General features: G+C 34.4%; 1 protein-coding gene across 1 annotated transcript in view; it reads right to left on the minus strand.

Moving 5' to 3' along the window:
• KNL1 (kinetochore scaffold 1) overlaps positions 1-21065 on the minus strand; it is a 58050-nt gene that overhangs the window by 27645 nt on the left and 9340 nt on the right. The window contains exons 5-10 of the mRNA XM_081289414.1: positions 18748-18809; positions 12424-12476; positions 11525-11558; positions 9404-9441; positions 6491-6543; positions 683-5665 (exon numbers count right to left, since the gene is read on the minus strand). Coding sequence (XP_081145540.1) covers positions 683-5665; positions 6491-6543; positions 9404-9441; positions 11525-11558; positions 12424-12476; positions 18748-18809 — 5223 coding nt within the window. The remainder of the gene's footprint in view (positions 1-682; positions 5666-6490; positions 6544-9403; positions 9442-11524; positions 11559-12423; positions 12477-18747; positions 18810-21065) is intronic.

Raw genomic sequence — 21065 nt, forward strand, 5'->3', positions numbered from 1 at the left:
TCCTTGCCTAAATATTAGCATGTAAACTTTTATTAGTTGTAGATGGACACAATATCTTTATTTTTTTAATGTGGTGCTGAGGATCGAACCACTGAGCTACAACCCCAGCCCAATAGTTTAAGCTTTTAAATCTTTTCCCCACCTATAAAACTAGATTTGAGTGATAGGTTTTGTTCCCTCTAATTATCCAAATCAATATTTCTCAACTTAAAAGTTTGACCTGGGCATTCTCCTACCCATTAAAGAAATGGACTCTCAGCTTCTACATATCTTCATTATCCAAGAAAATTCAGTCACCCTTTTCTTTTCACAGTTTAAATAGAAATGCTTTTTACTCCCCAAGTATTTATATAACACTAAAGACTTTTCAAATTATATTTGTGCTCCTAAGAGTTTCTCACATACAAAACAACACTGATAAATTACCAGCGGTAACAAAATTCTTAATTATACAGTTTCAACATTGGTTCATTTTACTACTTTCATATTTTGTGCTATTTGTCACTATAAATTATGTTAAAGTCTAGCTGACAGTTAATCTTTAAGATTTTATATAAGAACATTTTTCCAGACCTATAACTAAATACATTTTAAGACTAAAATTAAAACTCAAGAACACCCACAAACTTAAAAAAAGAAATCCAAGTCTTACTGACATTCCTCAGTTCAAGACAGAGCTTACCTCCTGATCTTGAGTAGTATCACTAAGCTCAATATCATATTTTATGATTTTTTTCTCCTTCTGCACATCATTATCTTCTTGCACCCAGGTTCTTTTTTGATTACTGCAGGTTTCTTCCATTTTATTTTCAGATGGTAAAATCTCCTTTTGATACGTCTCAATCAAAGACTTTTCCTCAATTTCTACGCTAATAGTGTCTGAGGAATTAATCTCACCAGGACATATAGGGAGATTTTCCTCATTTATATATTCAGATGGACTTAAGTTCAGGTTAGCTGCAACAGATCCAATGTCTGAATCTTTTCTGGAGACTTGCTGAATTTCTAAGTGATTTATATCAGTTGTGTCTGCTGGAATCTGCTCCAGGTCATCAATACCAGTGACACTACAATTTCTCTTATTTGGCAATCTAGGCAAAAAGATTCCCAAAGAACACCTCCTCATTTTATCTTTAACAACTGTCTTCAATGGTACAGAGGTAGTGTCAGCTCCATTTTGAAAATTTTTATTTTCTTCATCCCAATTATCTTTAGCATTGGTGGAGACAATGTTAATATTATGTATTTCTGTAGGTTGCACTACACTCACATTATCATGTGCCTTACCTCCTAATTTAAGTAATTCTTCTTGAGGAGGTAGTGTAGGAACAGTTTGAGATTCTAAAAACTCTTCAGTTTTTCCATTTAAATTATTCATATTTGGTTTGATACTACTAATACATGGAACATTAGAAGTAATTATATGATCTGATGCATTTCTAGCATTGGTATGAGTCTGAATGATTTGTGTAGCTGAATTTGAGTTACTGTGAAAATCTACAGCTGTATTACATTTTGCTGTTTGATTATTTTCTTGTATTTCTTTTTTACAGGCTATAGCAAACTGTTTCTCATTATTGAGTATTTTAGACTCATTTTCATATGTGAGTGAAGAATTTTCTATAATAAAATTTAAGCTCTTATTTCCACTTTTAGACAGTATTGCTTCAGATTTACAAATAACATTCTGTCTATTTTGAGTTAATGGAAGTTGTTGGGTTGAGAGATGAGGCTGAGAAGCATCACAGATATCATCAACAAAGGCCTCTATTTGATCCTTTGGAAGCTTAAAAGATACACGCTTTGAATTAAGTTTAGTTATTTCCCCCAGATTTTGACTATATACTAAAGTTTGATTAGCTGATAGATTTTGAGGCTTCTTGATCAGATCTTCATCTTTGAGCAGGGTCATGGAACAGTTTAACTGTCCTCTGGAATCAGTCCAAATAGTTTCTTTCTTCTCTAGCAAAGAAGCAGAGAAAGGCAGTCCCTTAGAGTCCAAGTAATATTTACTGGCTAAATCATCTGCATAAGCAAGATCATTTTGCACTGGGCAACTGTTGGCTTTCTCTTTATTGAGTAAGAATGTAATATTAGAGGAAATATCTTTAGGTAAACAGGCAGACTTATCGAGGGACCCACAAATAGCAGCTATAGGACTACTTATAAAATCCACATTTCTTCTGTCTGTACTATTTAAGTGACAGCTTTCAATTTCGGCCTTTTCCAATGTACAGGCCTGATCTACAATGTTCTCCATGACCTCCTCATCCATAGCTGCTCTACAGAATTTGATTTCCATTTCACTATGATTCCCAGAAAATGTATTAGTAGGATTAAAGGGTATCGTATGATGTTTTTTTTGCTTAGGGTGAAGAACAATTTTGTTTTCTATAGCTAACACTTGTGTATTAGTGGTTTCTTGAACATAATTATCATCCTTAGGAATTCCAAATTTAGGGTACTCTTGAAGCATTTTCTCTGTGGCCTGACAATCAATGAAAACAGTATGGGACTTGGTGACTTCTAGGTCATTATAATTATCTACAAACATTACAGTTTTGTCCACAGGCCTAGTAATTTCATCAGGTAAGACAGTTTTACAATCTGAGACCGTTGGGTGACTTGCAGTGATCTCCATGTCATCATGCCCACATGAATACAAAATAGTTTTAGATGTTCCTGTCAAAGGCACCAAATTAAAGTCTTCTTTGTCTTCCAGAGCACTTTTATTACTCTTTTCCACCATGCAACTCTGGGTAATATTCACCTCATTTTTATCATTTTCTGAAAATGCAATGGTCTTGTCATTTTTGAGCATAAGGCTTTTTCTTCTCTGACTTTTACCTGATAAATATTCATTCACAAATCCAGCCTTTTCCACATTGTTGATATTTTCCCGAGTGTTTAATTTAGATACTTCCATGCTATCATCAGCTTTAACTGCTACACCTTTCTCTATAGGACCAACATTAGACCATTTCTTCAGTCCTGTTAGCTGACTGCCTTTTGCTGTTGGATTATCACTTTCATTGTTTTCCAAAAAGAAAACCTTGTCTTCTTCACCAGAAGATGCCACTTCTGATTTTTGTAGGCTTTTCCTTTTAGCTAATTCAAAGGTAGATGTGTCTGGAAGTCCAGTTCTCTCCTGTGCTTGGTAGTCAATGAAAACAGTGTGAGATTTTGTCATTTCTAGTTCATCATGATTATCTATAAACATTACAGTTTTATCCACTGGCCCACTAGTTTTTTCACTTGCTAAGTGAGTTTTACATCCTAAGACAGTTGTGTGACTTCCAGTGATTTCCATGTCATCCTGGCCACAAGCATACAAAATAGTTTTAGAAGTTCCTGCCAAATGGGAGTCATTTTTGTCTAATAAAGGTCTATGGTTTAATTCTACTGTGTAACTCTTGGTGATATCCATATCATTCTCGTCACCCTCTGAAAATACAATAGTCTTATCAATTTTTAGTCCACCAAAACTTTTCCTTTCATGAATACTGACATTTTGCTTTTCCATCAGAAATCCAGGTTTTTGTACGGCTTTGTCATCTAATACATTCCTCTTGTTAGATATAAATAAACCAGTTTTTTCTACAGGACTTTTATCACATTTTTCAACTTCTGTAGCAACTTGTCTGTTTACTGTTGTGAGCCGGCCGGCTCTGTATTTTAAATTAGTCTCACTAAGTTCTTGTACTTCAGAAGGGCCAAATCCAGTGACAACAGTGTGGCTCTTGGTTAGATCCATAGTTTGGTCCCCTTCTGCACAAACAGTCATCTTCTCATGAGAACAGTTAGGTGTGGGATGATCTAAATTTTTCTTCGGTGACTCAGGAAGTTTAGAATTCTGGCCTAGTATAGAATTCACTAGATGACTCTTCTCAGAAATATCATAATTTTTCACAACAGATTGTTCTTCTGTTGCAAATAATGGCTTTGAGGTAGAAGACAAAGATTGCTCACTTAAAACTGTATGTCTGTTATTTCCTAGTAGTACTTGTTTATCAAGAACTGCACCAGAGTAGACTATATAATGGTTTATTGCTGTGTTCTGATTATAATCAGTTGATGGAAGAGGATCTTTATTAAGACGGGGCAAAAAGTTCACACTTCGATGTTTTTCTTTGCTCTGGATGTCAGTTACGATGTTTTTAGATATGTTTGGTTGTGGGGATGGTGTAATATTTTTTATCTTTTTTTCCCATTCATCCAAAGGGCTTTTACTTTGAGAATGAGATTTACTAGTATTGTTTGTTATTAGAGTATAAGATGCAAGAGGAGCATGACTTCCTAAATTACTTGTGTGACTTTCAGTCAAATCCACAACTTTACCTGCTAAAAGTTCAGTCTTTTTGTCAGTTAATGAAATAGATACAGGCTCTTTTGAGCTCTGTTGTAATCTTTCCTTAAATCTATGAGCAACTGAGCTACAACTTAAATTCATTTTCTCATCTTCTGACCCAATTATAGGATTTTGGAACATCATTTTTTTCTCAGATATTGATGCAGCTGCTACCTGAACATCTGACTCCTCTTGTTTAAAAATCTGATTATCTATTGCAACTGTGTGACTCTTGGTAATGTCCATGCTATCTTCTCCTGAATAAATAGTTTTCTCTATGAGAAAAGGGATACCATCTGGACTGGGACACATTTTAGAATTACCATCATGCTTCAGCAAATTTTCCTCCTCTCTCAAACTTGACAGACACTTGGTTAGTTCCATGGCATCATTACAACTAGAATAAAAAACTGTCTTATAACCTTGAATATCTGGAGTATAACATATAGAGTCCGGAGTCGCTGTCAATGTTCTGGTATCTTGATTAGAAGTCTGTGTGACTGTTTGAGTTTCTGACTCTATGATATGACTTCTGGTAATATGTATTTTGTCTTGAGGGTTTAAGGAAGAGTCTTGAACACTAGCATTAATTTTATTTTGAAAGAATGTTTCCTTTCCTGGAACTTTAGTTTCACAAACTGTTTTAACATCCAGCTTGACATTCTGAGTTTGATTTTCTTTTTCAGACAAATTATCTGCTGAGGGTAAAATCTGTACAGTGCGATTAACTGTCAAGTCCATACAGTCATCATGGTAAATTGTAATATCACCTTCAAATTCCCTTAAGTTGGCCTCACCAGTGGTGGGAACCAGAGTCTCAATATTCGCTGTATGACACTGGGTAAAATTCATATCCTCATCTTGTTCTTGGAATATTCTAGTCATATTATTACTATTTTCATCAACATTAAAAGCTACTTGCATTTGATGTGTAGAAGAGGCAGTATTTGATTCTTTGGAATAAATAAGTATCTCAGAATTTTCTTTATCAGGCCCTGTAGAAGGAGAAGCACTATATTTTCCTCTTTTCAATCTTTTTATAAAATCACTGGAATTTTTTTTTTTTTCTGAAGAAGTGTTTTGGTCCATTGATAATTTTTCATTTTTTATTCTTGAATCCTTAGCATTGTGCTTTAAGTTTGTCAGAAAGGATCTGGTTTCTATCTTGGTGGACTTTTCACTTTTGGTACGATCTAAAAGGCCTTTGGAAATCATCACAGTATGACTTGCTGTAAGGTCCATCTGGTTTTCATCTGAAAAGATGACTGTCTGGTCACCTGCATGTTTCCTTTCATGGTTGTGTTCTGTAAATGGAAACTATAAAAAAATAAAAAAATAAGACCAAACCAAAATAAAATTTTATAAAAGTAATTTATAACATGTTCTATATAAACAATTCTCAGTGATGGTTTCATGACACTGGTGTACTTATCAATGGTGTGGTATGTTGCACAACATTTGCTATTAAATTTTTTTCTAAAATCTGAATAATTTACATTTTAGTGTTTCAGAAAATTAAAAATTCAAAGTTAGCTGGGCAAAGTGACACACACCTATAATCCTGGTGACTCAGGAGGCTGAGGGAGGAGGAGTTCAAGTTTGAGACCAGCCTCAGCAACTTAGCAAGGCCCTAAATAACTTAGCAAGATTGTCTCAAAACAAAAACTTTAAAAAAAGGGGAATGGGGATGTAGCATAGTGGGAAAGTCACACTGGGTGGTTAACTACCTAGTACCTGGATGAAATACCTAGTACCCCACCCCCCAAATTTTTTTTTAAGGTTAATTACACAACCTTTAAAATGACTGAAAATTGGCTCACGCCTGTAATCCCAGCAGCTCTGAGACAGTTTAAAGCTAGCCTCAGCAACTTAACGAGGACATAAGCAACTCAGTGAGATCCTGTTTCAAAATAATAAAGGGCTGGGGATGTGGCTCAGTGCCCCTGGGTTCAATCCCTAGTATCAAAAAAAAAAAAAAGGCAATGATTTAACTATTTTTATTAATGCCAAGATGGGAAGTTTTCCCAGTCTATGTTTTCATCTTGTTAAGTCATCCCTCAATCATTCCATTACCATTATTTGTTTGTGTGTATGTTTTAACTATGGAGATTAAAATATGACATTACTTGGATGAATTCCTACCTCTCTTTGTTGCATCTGGATCTGAATGGGAGCACAAAGCAAGGTGTTCATTCCTATTGAGAAAAAAGAAAACATTATAGTCAGAAAAAATATATTATTAACAGCAGACATATTTTCCTTTTCTTAGCTCCTTCATTAGTGACAAGTATTTATCAATTATAAGCTCTTCATAAAGACTTATAAATTAAATTCCATTATGACTTTTGTCTTTTTTTATGGCAGTGCTATAAACTGAAGGTTTCATATATGCTAGGCAAGTGCTCTACTATTGAGTTATACTTGTGGCTCCTAATTGTTTTCTTTTTTGACAAATACAGAATTATTGTATTCTTTGAACAAAATGTTTTTAGAATGTGGTGATGACTTTACTAAAAGGTGGAAAACTTAAAACTATTACTTTTTTACTTCTCTGTTAAAAGAAACAGATTACTGAGAAAGGGTAAGATTTAAAGGGTCTTTTATTCAATGTTAAGGCATTGAAATGTTCTCATGACAGATATCCATTTGATAAAAGAAATTTATTATAAAATAAAACACATTTTATAAAATATACATTTTAGAAAAGTAACAAAAAAATATAAGGAAGAGTCAAGAGAAAATGAATCACTGAGAAAACTACTGCAAATAATTCAGATATAACAAGTAAGTGTTTATGTTAGGGTAAAAGTGAAAATGGGAAAGAAAAATTAGACTCAAGACATTTAGAACTGAAATATAAAGATTTAGGTATCAAACTGGACTCTGGAAATAAATACTGAAGAAGATGTTATACTACACTAAAAAATACATTTATGCATCATGTATGTTTATGGAAACCTTTAGTGCACATGATGAAGTAATTATAGGCCTTTTAGTAAAAGCCTTATTTCTATCAGGACTCCATTCATTTATTCAACAATTATTGATTTAGACCTACCATGTGCAAAAAAACTCTCAATTATCTGTAAGGCACAAAGGAGAACAAGAAAAAATGTCTATACTTGAAGAGCTAGTAGTTTTTTTTTTCTAAGTATGTTTTTAGTTATTGATGGACCTTTATATTTTTTATTTATTTATATGTAGTGTTGAGAATTGAACCCAGTGCCTCACACATGCTAGGTAAGTGCTCTACCACTGAGCTACAATCCCAGCCCAAAGAGCTAGTAGTTTAATATCTGAAAATCCACGATAAATACCTAAAATACAATGTGATAAATTCTAAAAAGGACTGAAAAATAAAAGCAGAGAACTTAGTGGCTCACGCCATGATTTTGTTTAAAAAGGCTTGATTTGAGCCAGTACTACTGGAAATATAGTGCCAGTCTATGAACTCTTATTACCAATTCATGATGAGATAAGGAGCTTACAGCAAATGCAAGCCATATTAGAATTCCTTCATCAAGAAGTTCCTACAACTAGACACAGTGGCCCATGCCTGTAAACCCAGGGTTCAGGAGGTTGAGGCAGGAGGATCCCAAGTTCAAAGCCAATCTCAGCAACTAGTGAAGCCCTAAACAACTTAGGGAGACCTTATCTCAAAATAAAAAAACAAAAAGGACTGGGGATGTAGCTCAGTGGTTAAGCAACCCTGGGTCAATCCCTGGTACAAAAAAGCCTTACTAAGAAAAAAATGTTTAGCTGAACTAAACAGTGACTTAATACCACATATAATTTACATTGTGGTACAAATTCCTTTTCTGTTGTAGACAATTTGTAGACTGGCTACTTTGAATATCACTGAGGTTAAGCTACGTGAAAAGCTAAGTGAAAAATTAAGAAGACTGATAGGTAAATCAGAGTAGGAATAGCACTTAGATAGAGGAAACAGCATTTTTTAAGTGCATAGGGGACGGAAAAAAAGTCCATATACGGAACTGCAAATAATCCATCAATGGGCTAGAGCACAAGTTACCTACAAAGGGAGGACATAAGGTTGGAAAAGAAGACAAGACAAATTATAAAGGACTTTCTAAGGGCTGGGGATATAGCCCAGTTGGTAGAGTGCTTGTTTCAAGGCTCTGGGCTCAATTCCCAACACCACAAACAAACAAAAAAGGACTTTCTAAGTCAGGGCTAAGGATATGGGTTTTATCTTGTAAGTAAAAAAGTTATCATTGAACCGTTTTAAGCTGTAAGTTAACTTAATATTTAGAAGTATGGAGATGCCTATAATTACACATGCCTATAATTACAGCTATGTGGGAGGCTGAAGCAAGAGGATCAAAAGTTCAAGGTCAGCCTGGGCAATTTAGCAAGACCCTATCTCAAAATAAATTTTATAAAGGGCTAGATAGGGCTGGGGTTGTGGCTCAGTGATAGAGCACTTGCATGCAGCTAGCACGCATGAGGCATTGGGTTTGATCCCCAGCACCACATAAAAAAACTAAATAAACAAAATAAAGGTATTGTGTCCATCTACAACTAAAAAAAGGGGGGGGGGGCTGGGGGGGGATGTAGCTCAGAGGTAAAATGCTCCTGGGTTCAATGCCATGTCATGGGAATGTGGCCCCTGCAGGGCAGGAAGGTGGTTAAATATAATATTAAATATAATAGTTAAATATAATGTTATAGAAAATAACAAAGACTTAAATTAAAGAAAAATAAGAGAAAAGTGCCAGATTGGCAAGATACTTAGGAGGCAGAACTTACAGAAAGTAGGGACTCTACTGAATATGGGAAATGAAGGAAGAGTTCAGAATGATTCCTAACTTCAGTGAATGGCTGAGTGAGCAGGAGTTCAGGAAAGGAAAAACAGGAGGAATAGCATGTTTGAGAGAAATCATAGCATATTTATGAAATTTTAAATTAAAAAAATCTGTGAAAAGAACAAAGTTCTCCTTATATTTTTTCCATGTTTCTTGTAGATATTACTTACCAAGAAATTTGGATTAAGAGAAAGGTAAATTACAAGAAAAGTATTCTGGTCATACTCACCAGCAATCTCACAATAATTATCTTCTGAATTCTTATTCCTAAAAATCAAAAGGCATTTTTGTAATCTATTCCCCAAACAATTACCAAGAATCCAAACAGTTAAAAGATTAGGCAAGGTGAAGGGTTTTCATAGGGTAACCAGCAGAAAATTACAGATCCTTTAAAAAATGACTTATCTAATAGAGGCTGAAAAAATTACAAGATAATTAAAGGACTTAATGGTTTGGTAAATGGTCTTACTGGTTTGTTGAATCAAGAATACTGTTAAAATATGCTTAATACATACTGCTTGCTTATTTAAAAATACAGAATGATCTGTAAAGCAATTCATTTTCTAAAACTTTAGCCTTAAAAATAAATTAATAAAAGGAAACAACCCAAGAGTTTGCCAATATGAAGTTGACTAAATGTTGGTTCAGACACACAATGGATTATAATACACTGAGTTTTTCTTTCTATTTTCAAATTTGCATCACAAATTTTTATTCCTGATGCAGGAGAAATTCCTTCCATTCCCAAAATGAATTGCATGCTGCCCTGGTGAGACTTAGAAAACTTTTAGATTTTTATGCAACAAAATTGAAATAACAAACTATTACGTGGTTCCATTTTTGTCTTTTAAAAAGCTAAAAATAAACATGTACTTTGAAATAATATAGAAAATTTCTCCAAGGACACACAAAATAATAACAGTAGTTATCTGTGGGGAGTAGATCAGCAAAAGATAATAAATTTTACTTGTCACTTTTTGCTCTTTTGTACCTTCTGAAACTGTGAATATTATTACTTCCATTTCTTTAAAAGTTAATAAATTATAAAACCAGTATGAATTCTCTAACAAGGTTTTCTTCTCTCTAGGCAAACAATCTTAGGAGTTTCTTCCAGAGATATTTTATGAATGTGTAAATAATACATGTTCATTGTATATATGTACACACATGAATTAATATATACACATACAAGCTTTTCTTCATCCGTCTTTTATACAAGTGGTGATATACTATGTACTGTTTCATATGTTGTTTTCTCTCTTGAATAATAGGACTTGGATATTTTTCTATTTACTATACAATCTTCTTTTCTCTACCTGCACAATAATCAGTTTGTGGGAGGCGGGTGTACGCTTGGAATTGAACCTAGAGGCCCTCTATCACTGAACCACGTCTCCAGCCCTTTTATGTTATTTTGAGACAGGGTCTCCCTAAGTTGCTGAGGCTGGCCTTGAACTGCAGTCTTCTTGCCTTAGCTTCAGAGCTGCTGGAATTACACCAGCTGCTGGAATTACTTGCACCACCATGCTTGGCCACATTAATCAATTATATGGAAAATGTGCAGTTTATTTAAACATTCCTTACTGATGGATCTTTAGGATCTTTCTCATCTTTTGTTGTTACAATAAATGCTGCAGTATATAACCCTATTTATTCCTCATTTTAAATATTTATAACTATATTGATGACATAAATTTCCAAACACGAAATTACCAAGAAAATGGCATGTGCACTTAAAATTTTGATTGATATTAACAAATTGCCTTTATAATTTATACTCTCACTAGCAATGATTTTTTTTTAACCTACATCCTTAACTAATTTGAAAAAAAAGAAATATTTCAATACAGTCTTCATTTGTATGTGTCTTATAAGTAAATAAGCATCTTTTCATTTGTGCCAAATTAAATTTTGGAGCATTTCAGATTTTCAGATTGCAGATACTCAACCAGCAATCTCTTATGCAAATATTCCCAAATCTGAAATACTTATGGCTCCAAGTATTTTGGACAACACATACTCAACTTGTATTCCTACCACAACAAGAAAGACTAACTTAATGAAAAAAAATCTAAGACTTATTATTTAATGTTTGTACTAGCTAATTAAATTAAGGGTTTATATATATAAAAGTATAGTGTTTCATACTATATTAAAACTAAGTTGTTACACCAAACATCTTTATCAGATACAGCAATGCATATATTAAACTCTGCAAAGTATTTTATTTTTTAATTAACCTTAAGTATTCCACAAAAGGGATAAAAAATAAAAAGCAAAAGAATATTAAGGGACTTCATTTAATAGAAATAAACAACTTTTTAAATGTAATCATAAATGTCTTACTTACTGAATACATAGAACATTTTCTCCTGCTTCTGTTTCTAAAAATAAAATAAAATTAAAGTTGTCCAAGGATATACAATAAAACATTAGAAAACTTACATAAGGATTTTTTTTTGGTATCAGGAATTGAACCAAGGGGCACTTAACCACCAAACAACATATATTTTATTTAGAGACAGGGTCTTGCTGAGTGGCTTGTGGCCTCACTAAGTAGCTGAGGCTGGCTTTGAATTTGCGATCCTCCTGCCTCAGCCTTCGTGCACCACCAAGCCCAGCTTACATAAGGATATTAACAATAATTTAAAAAGAAGTTACTATCTACCCTACATTCTGTCCTATGACTCAAAGTACAATTTTTTTTTTTTTTTTTTTTTTTACAGAGAGAGAGAGAGAGAATTTTTTTTTTTAATATTTATTTTTTAGTTTTTGGCGGACACAACATCTTTGTTTGTATGTGGTGCTGAGGATCGAACCTGGACCACACGCATGCCAGGCAAGCGCACTACCGCTTGAGCCACATCCCCAGCCCACAATTTTTTTTTTAATGTTTATTTTGTTTATTTATATGTGGTGCTGAGGATTGAACCCAGGGCCTCACACCTGCTAGGTGAGTGTTCTACCACTGAGCCACAACCCCAGCCCTATACTTTGTTTTTTTTTTTTTTTTGAGGCAGAGCATAAAGTATTGCTAATATAAAGTATTGCTACATTCCCCGAGCTTTACTGTGAACTCCGAATCCTTCTGTTTCAGTTTCACAACTGGAATTATAGGTGGGTGCCACCATTCCCAGATTTGAGCTGTATTTTTTAAACAATAATATATTATTATTGATTATCTGGTTAGATAGTCATAGTGAAATTTTAAAGAAAACAGATTAGCAGAGACTGCAATAATATATTTACCTATAATTTCTGACTTTCTCACTGTTTTCATATGAGACACTGTTTGGAAGACCCTAGAAGAGAAAATAAAAATTACTAAAAATCTTTGATTTTTAATTAAATCTATTGGTGTTCATTTATAGTTTGTTTTGAGATAGGTAAAGATAATATTTTTTGTGACTGATCCAGGGTTTTACAAATGGTAGAAAAGCATTTTACCACACAGCTATACACCCACCCCAAAAACAATACTTTGAAAAAAAGATAAAGAATACTTTGATTTGGACTTCTCTTTGCTATACCATATACTATTAATATTTCAAATGCCAAAATTAGCTTACGAGGGCTGGGGTTGTGGCTCAGTGGTAGAGAGCCTGCCTAGCATGTGTGAGGACCTGGGTTCGATCCTCAGCACCATATAAAAATAATAAAGATATTGTGTCCAACTAAAAAATAAATATTAAAAAAATTAGCTTACAACATTAAATCATGCTTTTTTGTGTGTGTACTAGGACTTGAACCCAGGGGTACTTAACTACTGAGCCACAACCCCAGCCCTTTTTCAAAAAGTTTTTTTTTTTTTTAAAAAGACGGACATAATATCTTTATTTATTTTTTATGTGATGCTGAGGATCTTACCCAGTGTCTCACGTGTGCCAAGCAAAGGCTCTACCATTGAGCTATATATAACCCCGGGTCCTTTATTTTTATTGAGACAAGGTCTCACTAAGCTGGTTGGGGTTAACTAAATTGCTAAGGCTGGATTTTAACTTGCAATCCTCCAGCCTCAGCCTCCTGAGCTGTTGAGATAATAGGCATATAGCACTGTATGGCAAAATTATGGTTTTTTAAAAATGAACTCTCACCTAATCATTATTTGATCCCTCTCAGTAACCTAAAATACTCATTTTATTTAACAAACATTTAATAAGTACTCACTACGTGCCTGGCACTATACTACAGTCTGGGATACAACACATGATCTAATCCTTGGCCCCAAATAACTTCCATCATAGGTAGAGAGTAAGAACAATGATTATAAACATTATTTAGCTGAATTTTGTTAACAGTTCTAATAAGGAAGCATAGACTCAGGAGGAAGGGATACCTTTACATTGGCATAATTAAGAATGACCTTCATGGAACATTTGATATCTGTCTGATAGAAGCTGGCCGGTTCATTCTAATGCTAATTCCGCTAATATAAAATATTGTTCATTATATAGAAACTATTCTTTTTTTTTGGAGGTGCTGGGAATTGAAATCAGGGCTTTGTGTGTGTGAGGTAAGCACTCTACCAACTGAGCTATATCCCCAGTCCAGAAGCTATTCTTAATTAGAAATATAATTTTATTTCAATTAGAAAAATGCAATGCACAGGGGCTAGAGTTGTAGCTCAGTGATAGAGTGCTTGCCTAGCATGTGTGAGGCACTAGGTTCAATCCTCAACACCACATAAAAATAAATTAAAAATGTGTCCATCTATAACAACAAAAATATTAAAAATAAATGCAATACACAGGTTGGATACAGACTTTATGTCAGGCACTGTGTTATGTTCTTTTTTTTTTTTTTCTTTTCTCACAGGTACCAGGGATTAAACTCAGGAACATTCAACCCCTAAGCCACATCCCTAGACCTATTTTATATTTTATTTAGAGACAGGGTCAAAATGAGCTGCTTAGCACCTCACTTTTGCTGAGGCTAGCTTTGAGCTCATGATCCACCTGCCTCAGCCTCCTGAGCCACTGGGATTATAGGTGTGTGCCACCACGTTCTTTATAAGCATTTTTTGTTGTTGTTATTGTTTTTATGGAACCAGGAACTGAACCTAGTTAAGGCTTTACGCATGCTAGGCAAACACTCTGCTACTGAGCTACGTCTCCAGCTCTACATGTTTTTTTCTTTTTGCAGTATTGGGGATTGAGCCCAGGACCTCATGCATGTTCAGCAGGCACTCTACCACTGAGCTATATCTCCTGCCCTTCACATGCATTTTTAATGTTTATAAAGATTACCACTTTATTTTATAGATGTAGATACTAAAGATCATAAAGTTTAAGCAGCTCCTAAAGCCATATAACTGTTAAGTGGAAGACCCAAAATGCAAGCCCAAATATGACTTCAACATCTGAGCTCATATTTACAAAGCTGTATTTGATACAATTTTTGTTCAAGACATATAAATGAATTTTAATTTTTTTAATATTTATTTATTATTATTTTTTAATATTTATTTGTTAGCTTTCGGCGGACACAACATCTTTGTTTGTATGTGGTGCTGAGGATCGAACCCGGGCCGCTCACATGCCAGGCGAGAGCGCTACCACTTGAGCCACATCCCCAGCCCGTGAATTTTAATTTATATGTCTTATATCAACCTGACATCTGACTATAGATCTAACAATGCAGATTTAGTACATTAATAAGGTGGAATATACACTGAAAGAAATTTGCAAAATAATGAAAACACAAAATTCTTCTACATTATCTTCATCAATTGCTTCCTTATCTTTACAGTTGTCTCATTCGTGCCAAATTTGAAATCTTTTTCACCCCCAGTACTAGAGATTGAAACCAGGGCCTTGTACGTGCTAGGCAAGTGCTCTATCCTGAGCTAACTTCCAACCCAAAAGTATTTTTAAAAATAAATCCACCTTTACCAAAATTTCCCTGGACATTCAATATAATTTTCATAGAAATAATTATCTTTCCAGGCATGGTGGAGCACTCCTATATTCCCAGTGGCTTGGGAGGCTGAGACAGGAGGATTGCAAGTTCAAAGCCAGCCTCAGCAACTGAGCGAGGTCCTAAAGCAACTCAGTGAGACCCTGTCTCTTAATGAAATACAAAAAAAGGCTGGGGATTTTTCTCAGTGGTTAAGCACTCCTGGATACACTCTGCAGTACACAAAATAATAATAATAATAATTAGCTTGTCATTGAGCTCATTTCAGTGGTTTATGTGATATTAAACAACATCATCAACAAACAATTTATCAAAAAATATGGCAAATTTAAAGATTTTTATTTTTTATGGTGCTGGGGATTGAACCCAGAGCCTTGTGCATATGAGGCAAGCACCCTACCAACTGAGCTATATCCCCAGCCCAAATTTAAAAATCTTAATTAGCTTCATTCGCAATTCTATAATCAGGCAACATTTCATTTCATAAAATAGAATAAGTATTCCAATGGGCAGAGTAGAGAGAAAGGGGCTGCAGAAAGCAGAAACAAAGAACAAAAAGTGGATCAGTTATTTCAAAATTACTTTCCTTATAACAAGGCTAAGACAGAAAGACAGAACACAGAAATATAACTGCTTAGTTAATATCAGACTACTTCAAGTTATTTTGGGGACGGGTAAGGATAAAAGCAGAAAGAATTTCATCATTATGCTGACTGAAACTGGCCTGATTGGGAAACTGGACTTTCTGCCTCTCCTGATTTCTTGGAAAGTCAGGTAACAACTTGTTTTTTTAGTTTGGCAATATAAAAATTTAATGAGTAATTCCATTTTGATTTTTAGATTTATCAGTTGTCTAGGATGTTTAGTCCAAAACAACAGTTTCTGCTATGGTTTGAGTATGGTTTATCTTCACCAAAATTCATGCTAAGGCTTGGTCTTCAGTGTAATGGTATTGAGAGATGTCAGGACCTTTAAAGTAAGAAAGACATGGAGCTCCACCCTCACAAAGGGATTAATGTAGTTTCCTTGATAGTGGGTTAGTTATAATCAGAGCAGGTTCTTAAGAAGTGAACTGGCACTTTCTGTATGTCTCTTACACCTGAAGTCTCTTCTGCCATGAGACCCTCACCAAAAGAGAAGGAGATACCAATGCTATGCTCTTAGACTTCGACAACTATGAGTCAAAGCAAACCTCTTTATTAATTACCCAGTCGCAAGTAGACAGCCTCCTATAATTTTTACAACTCAACTTTCAGGATCTGAAATTCATCCACATGTCAGAGTGTTCATGTACTCTAAGAAACTTTCATGAGGTAATGGGAAATATATGTTAATTCTAACAATTAAATTAGGAGAGAATTACATCGTTTAGTAATACTTTTGACACTTTCTGTTTTAACATATACTATCTGATTTTGACCATGCAAAAACACTGAGATATGTAAGGGCTATTACTTCCATCCTAAAAAGAAGGAAACTGGGGTTATTTAGTAAGGAAACCAGAACTTGTTCCAAGTTTTCTGGTTTTGAGTCTGAATTCTAATATCCCAGAGCTATTTTATAAAAGTATGGTGACTGGATTATTTCCACAGAAAGAGTGGAACTTGTTTAACAACATTTAGCAAAGGCAAATGGAAACATCAGAAAAAGCAATGAGCCAGGAATCAATAAATAAATTATACAGTATTCTTAATCATAGCTCTGACACTACCAATATTATCTTGGGAGTATCAAATCACATCTGTGGCTTTAATTATCTCATTTATAAAATGAAAAATTTGACTGTTTTCTAAGGTTCCTGACACCAAGATGAAATCATTTTTGTCAGACTGAGACAAAACAATCTGGGAAAAGGGAAAGAACTCAATCCAGACTATCTCAGGTAAGTACCACCTCAAGGACTTTCTAAAAACCCCACAAGAAATTCCTTGTATTTCTACATGTACCCCATGTTCACACTAACATTAAGACTGAAATAATTCATATAAGAGGCTCTCAATGGAAATACTTTCCCAGAAATAGCACATAGCACCTCCACTAGTTAGCTGACACCAATTCTTGCCTTAAAGCTGAGTATGGTAGTGCAGTGGTGCATGCCAATAATCCCAGTGACTGGGAAGTAGAGGCAAGAGGACTACAAGTTCCAGGTCAGCAATCAGTGAGGCCCTAAGCAACTTAGACCCTGTGTCTAAAAAATAAAAGGGATGGGGATGTAGGTAAATGGTAAAGTTCCTCTGGGTTCAAGCCCCAGTACAATCAAACGAACAAAACTATTAGAAATGCAGAGTGAGATACAGAATGAGACGGACTTCCTCTCTCATAATTCATGCAAGAGTAAAGGAATCAAATCTATGTAAGATTATAGAGGACCCAATAACAATTTGTAATGTGAATATAATTTTATATATCAAACTGTGCACATTGAAAACACAAAATATACTGATTTTTCAAGTACCTATGGTTCGTTTACAAAGATTTATTATATACAAGAAAACAAAAAAATTGGGGGCGGGGTATGGGTACTGGGGACTGAACCCAGGAAAGCTTTACCACTGAATTACATCCCCAGCCCCTTTAAAAAAAAAAAAAAAACAACTTTATATTTATTTATTTTTATGTGGTGATGAGGGTCGAACCAGAACCTTATATATGCTAAGTGAGCACTCTATGGTGAGCCACAACCCCAGCCCCTCCCCAATCCTTCTGTATTTTGAGACAAGGTCTTGCTTAGTTGCTAGGGTTGGTCTCAAGCCCGAAATCCTCAGCCTTCTGAGTCACTGGGATTACAAGCATACATCATTGCACCTGGAATTTCTATAGAAATTCTCTAAAGAGAATCCTTTCAAAAGAATTTCTGTAGAAATAAAAATAATACAGATTAACATTCTCTGCCTATAAAAGAAACTAAAATTGAATGACAAAATACCCCTAATGCCTAAAAAATTTTTCAGTTCTAAATTAAACAACTTTGGGGAATTGGGAATGTAGCTCTCAGTGGTACAGCACTTGCCTAGCATGTGTGAGGCCTTAGGTTCAATCCACAGTAATATAAAAAACCTAAAAAATAAAATAAAAAGAACATCTTTGATTTCTTTTGAATCAAACAGGAAAGATGAATACACTGTTGAACATCAAGAAAATGATAATGAGAACACTATGTATAAGAATTACAGTGGCCTGTGGATATAGCTCTGTGGTAGAGCACTTGCCTTAGGTTCAATCCCTAGCAAGGCAAAAAAAAAAAAAAAAAAGAGTAAAATAATAGAATAAAAGATATTGGTTTCCATATATTAATTTTGTATCCTGCTACTTATCAATAGTAACTTTCAGTTGATATTCTTGGATTTTCCTAATAAAAAATCATTTAATCTACAAAAGGCAATAGGTTTACCCTAATATTTCTAATATTTAAAATCCCAACTACTTTCTCTAGTATTTTTGGTTAGGACCTTCAATATGTTAAATAACAGTAGTAAAAGTGGATATCATTGTTTCTCAATGTTTCTCTTTTAAATATAATGCCAGTAAGAATCTTTTAAGTAACCATTCTCTAATACATAATAAAAACCATAGATTATCCAAATCATTCTAACATTTTCAATTTGACCCACAAAAAAAGCATTACCTATAACATTTGAATTATTTCTTTCAACTTACTTTATAGTATCTGCAAAGCTGACTCTTCGAGAGCTTTTCTTATTTCTTAAAGTATTGGATTCCTAAAAGGAAAGAAAATATGGTGTGGTTATTAATGAAACCACTGTGAATTAGGAGTCCAAAGCACCAAAGACAGGGATCAAGTCTTATTCTGAATTTGATATGTGGTTACCCAAATTATCTCAATGTAGAAACACTTAATGTACATGAATATGGTCTTCAATGTGAGTTAATTTTTTAATTTTTAAGCATACCGACACAACATACAATAAAAAAGACTGGAGACAAAACAATTGCTATGTTACTTATTATGGTAATTTAAAAAAATTTTAATAGTATTAGGGGGTTGAACCCAGTGGCACTCTACCACTGAGCTATATCTCCAGTCCTTTTTATTTATTTATTTTCAATTTTCAGATTGGGTCTTGCTAAATTGTAAAGGCTGCTCTTAAGTTGGGATCCCCTTGCCTAAACCTCTGGGGTAGTTGGGATTACAGGCATGAAACACCATGCCTAAATAAATTTTCATAAATTTGCTGGGCATGATGGTGCCTGTTAACCCAGCGACTTGGGAAGCTGAGGCAGGAGGGTCACAAGTTCAAGGTCAGTCTCAGCAATTTGGCATACTGTTTCAAAAATAAAATAAAGGGTTGGGGTTTTAGCTCAGTGATAGAGTGTGTACCTAGCACGTGTGAGGTAGAGGGTTTGGTCCTCAGCACCACATAAAAATAAATAAATAAAATAAAGGTATTGTGCCATCTACAACTACAAGTATTAAAAAAAATACATGTAACATAAAATTTATCATCTTAACGATTTTAAAGTATACAGTTTAATACTGTTGTGTATACATCCACCCTGTTATATAACCAATCTCAAGATTTCTTTTCATCTTGCAGAACAGAAACTATAACATTTAACATTAAAAAAAAACCTCCCCATTCTCTTCTACCTCTAATTCCTAGCAATCACCATTCTATTTTTAGTATCTATGAATCTGATTATAGTAGATACCTCATTAAAATCATAACATGAAATTTTTCTTTTTGTATTGGGCATGGTGGCACATGCCTGTAATCCCAGTGACTTGGAAGGCTAAGACAGGAGGATCACAGGCTCAAAGCCATCCTCCAACTCAGTGAGACCCTGAGCAACTTAATGAGATCCTATTTCAACATTAAAAAGTAAAAAGGATTAGGGATGTGGCTCATTGTTAAACATCCCTGGGTAAAATCCCCAGTACAAAAAAAAAAAAAAAACCTTTTGTTCATGCATGGTATGTCAGAATTTCCTTTTTTTTTTTTTTTTTTTTTTCAAGTCCTGGGGATAGAATGTAGGGGCACTTTACCAATAAGCTATGAACTACATCCACAGGTTCTTGCACTAAGTTGCCCAGGTTAACCTTGAACCTGTAGAACCTGTAATCTTGGTACTTCAGCCTCCTGAGTCACTGGAATCACAGGCACCACCTGGCTTTCCTTTTTTAAATAATTTCATTGTATGGAAATACCACATTTTGTTTACCCAATTATCCACGTACTGACATCTGGTTTGCTTCTGCTTTCTGGCTACTGTGAATAATGTTACTGTAAACATAGGTACTCAAATCTCTCTCCAAGATGTTACTTTTGTTTCTTGTTGGATTATATGGTAATTCTAATTTGAATTTATTGAGGAATTACCATACTGTTTTTCACAGCAAATATCATTTTAATTCCCATCAACAATAGACATAGGTGCGTTTTTCTATATCATTGCTGATACTTGTTATTTTTTATTTTTCAACAGCCATCCTAAGACTGTAAGGTGGTATTGTGGTTTATTTATTGTGGTTTTGATTTGCATTTCCCTAATAATCAATAATGTTGAACATCTTTTCATTTTAATATACTATTTTTCTTTCCTACCTTCCTTCTTAACAAGAATAAACATTTTTCACATAGACCCCAAACAAAAAACAAAAGACAAATTCACAGAGAATTTCACCAGATTAATTGTGGATACCTGAGTATAAGCCTTATTATAATAAATAATAAGGAAGGGTATCATCCCCTTTGCAACAAGGAGTCTATATACTTAAGACCCTAGCAAACACCACAGATAAAACATTTACCTCTTTGGATCTTGTATTCCTCATCTATAAAATGCAGGAACTAAATTCAAGATTACTGATAAGATCCTGTCGGTTTTAAAGCTGCATAAGTCTGACATTTACTCATTCAATTTTTTAAAAATGTGCGCGCGCGCGCGCGCGCGCACACACACACGATTCTGTACTACTGATGGAAAAATAGAGATAAATAAAATGGATACAATTC

Source organism: Spermophilus citellus, assembly GCF_964194105.1.
Source record: "Spermophilus citellus genome assembly, chromosome: 4".
NCBI lineage: Eukaryota > Metazoa > Chordata > Mammalia > Rodentia > Sciuridae > Spermophilus > Spermophilus citellus.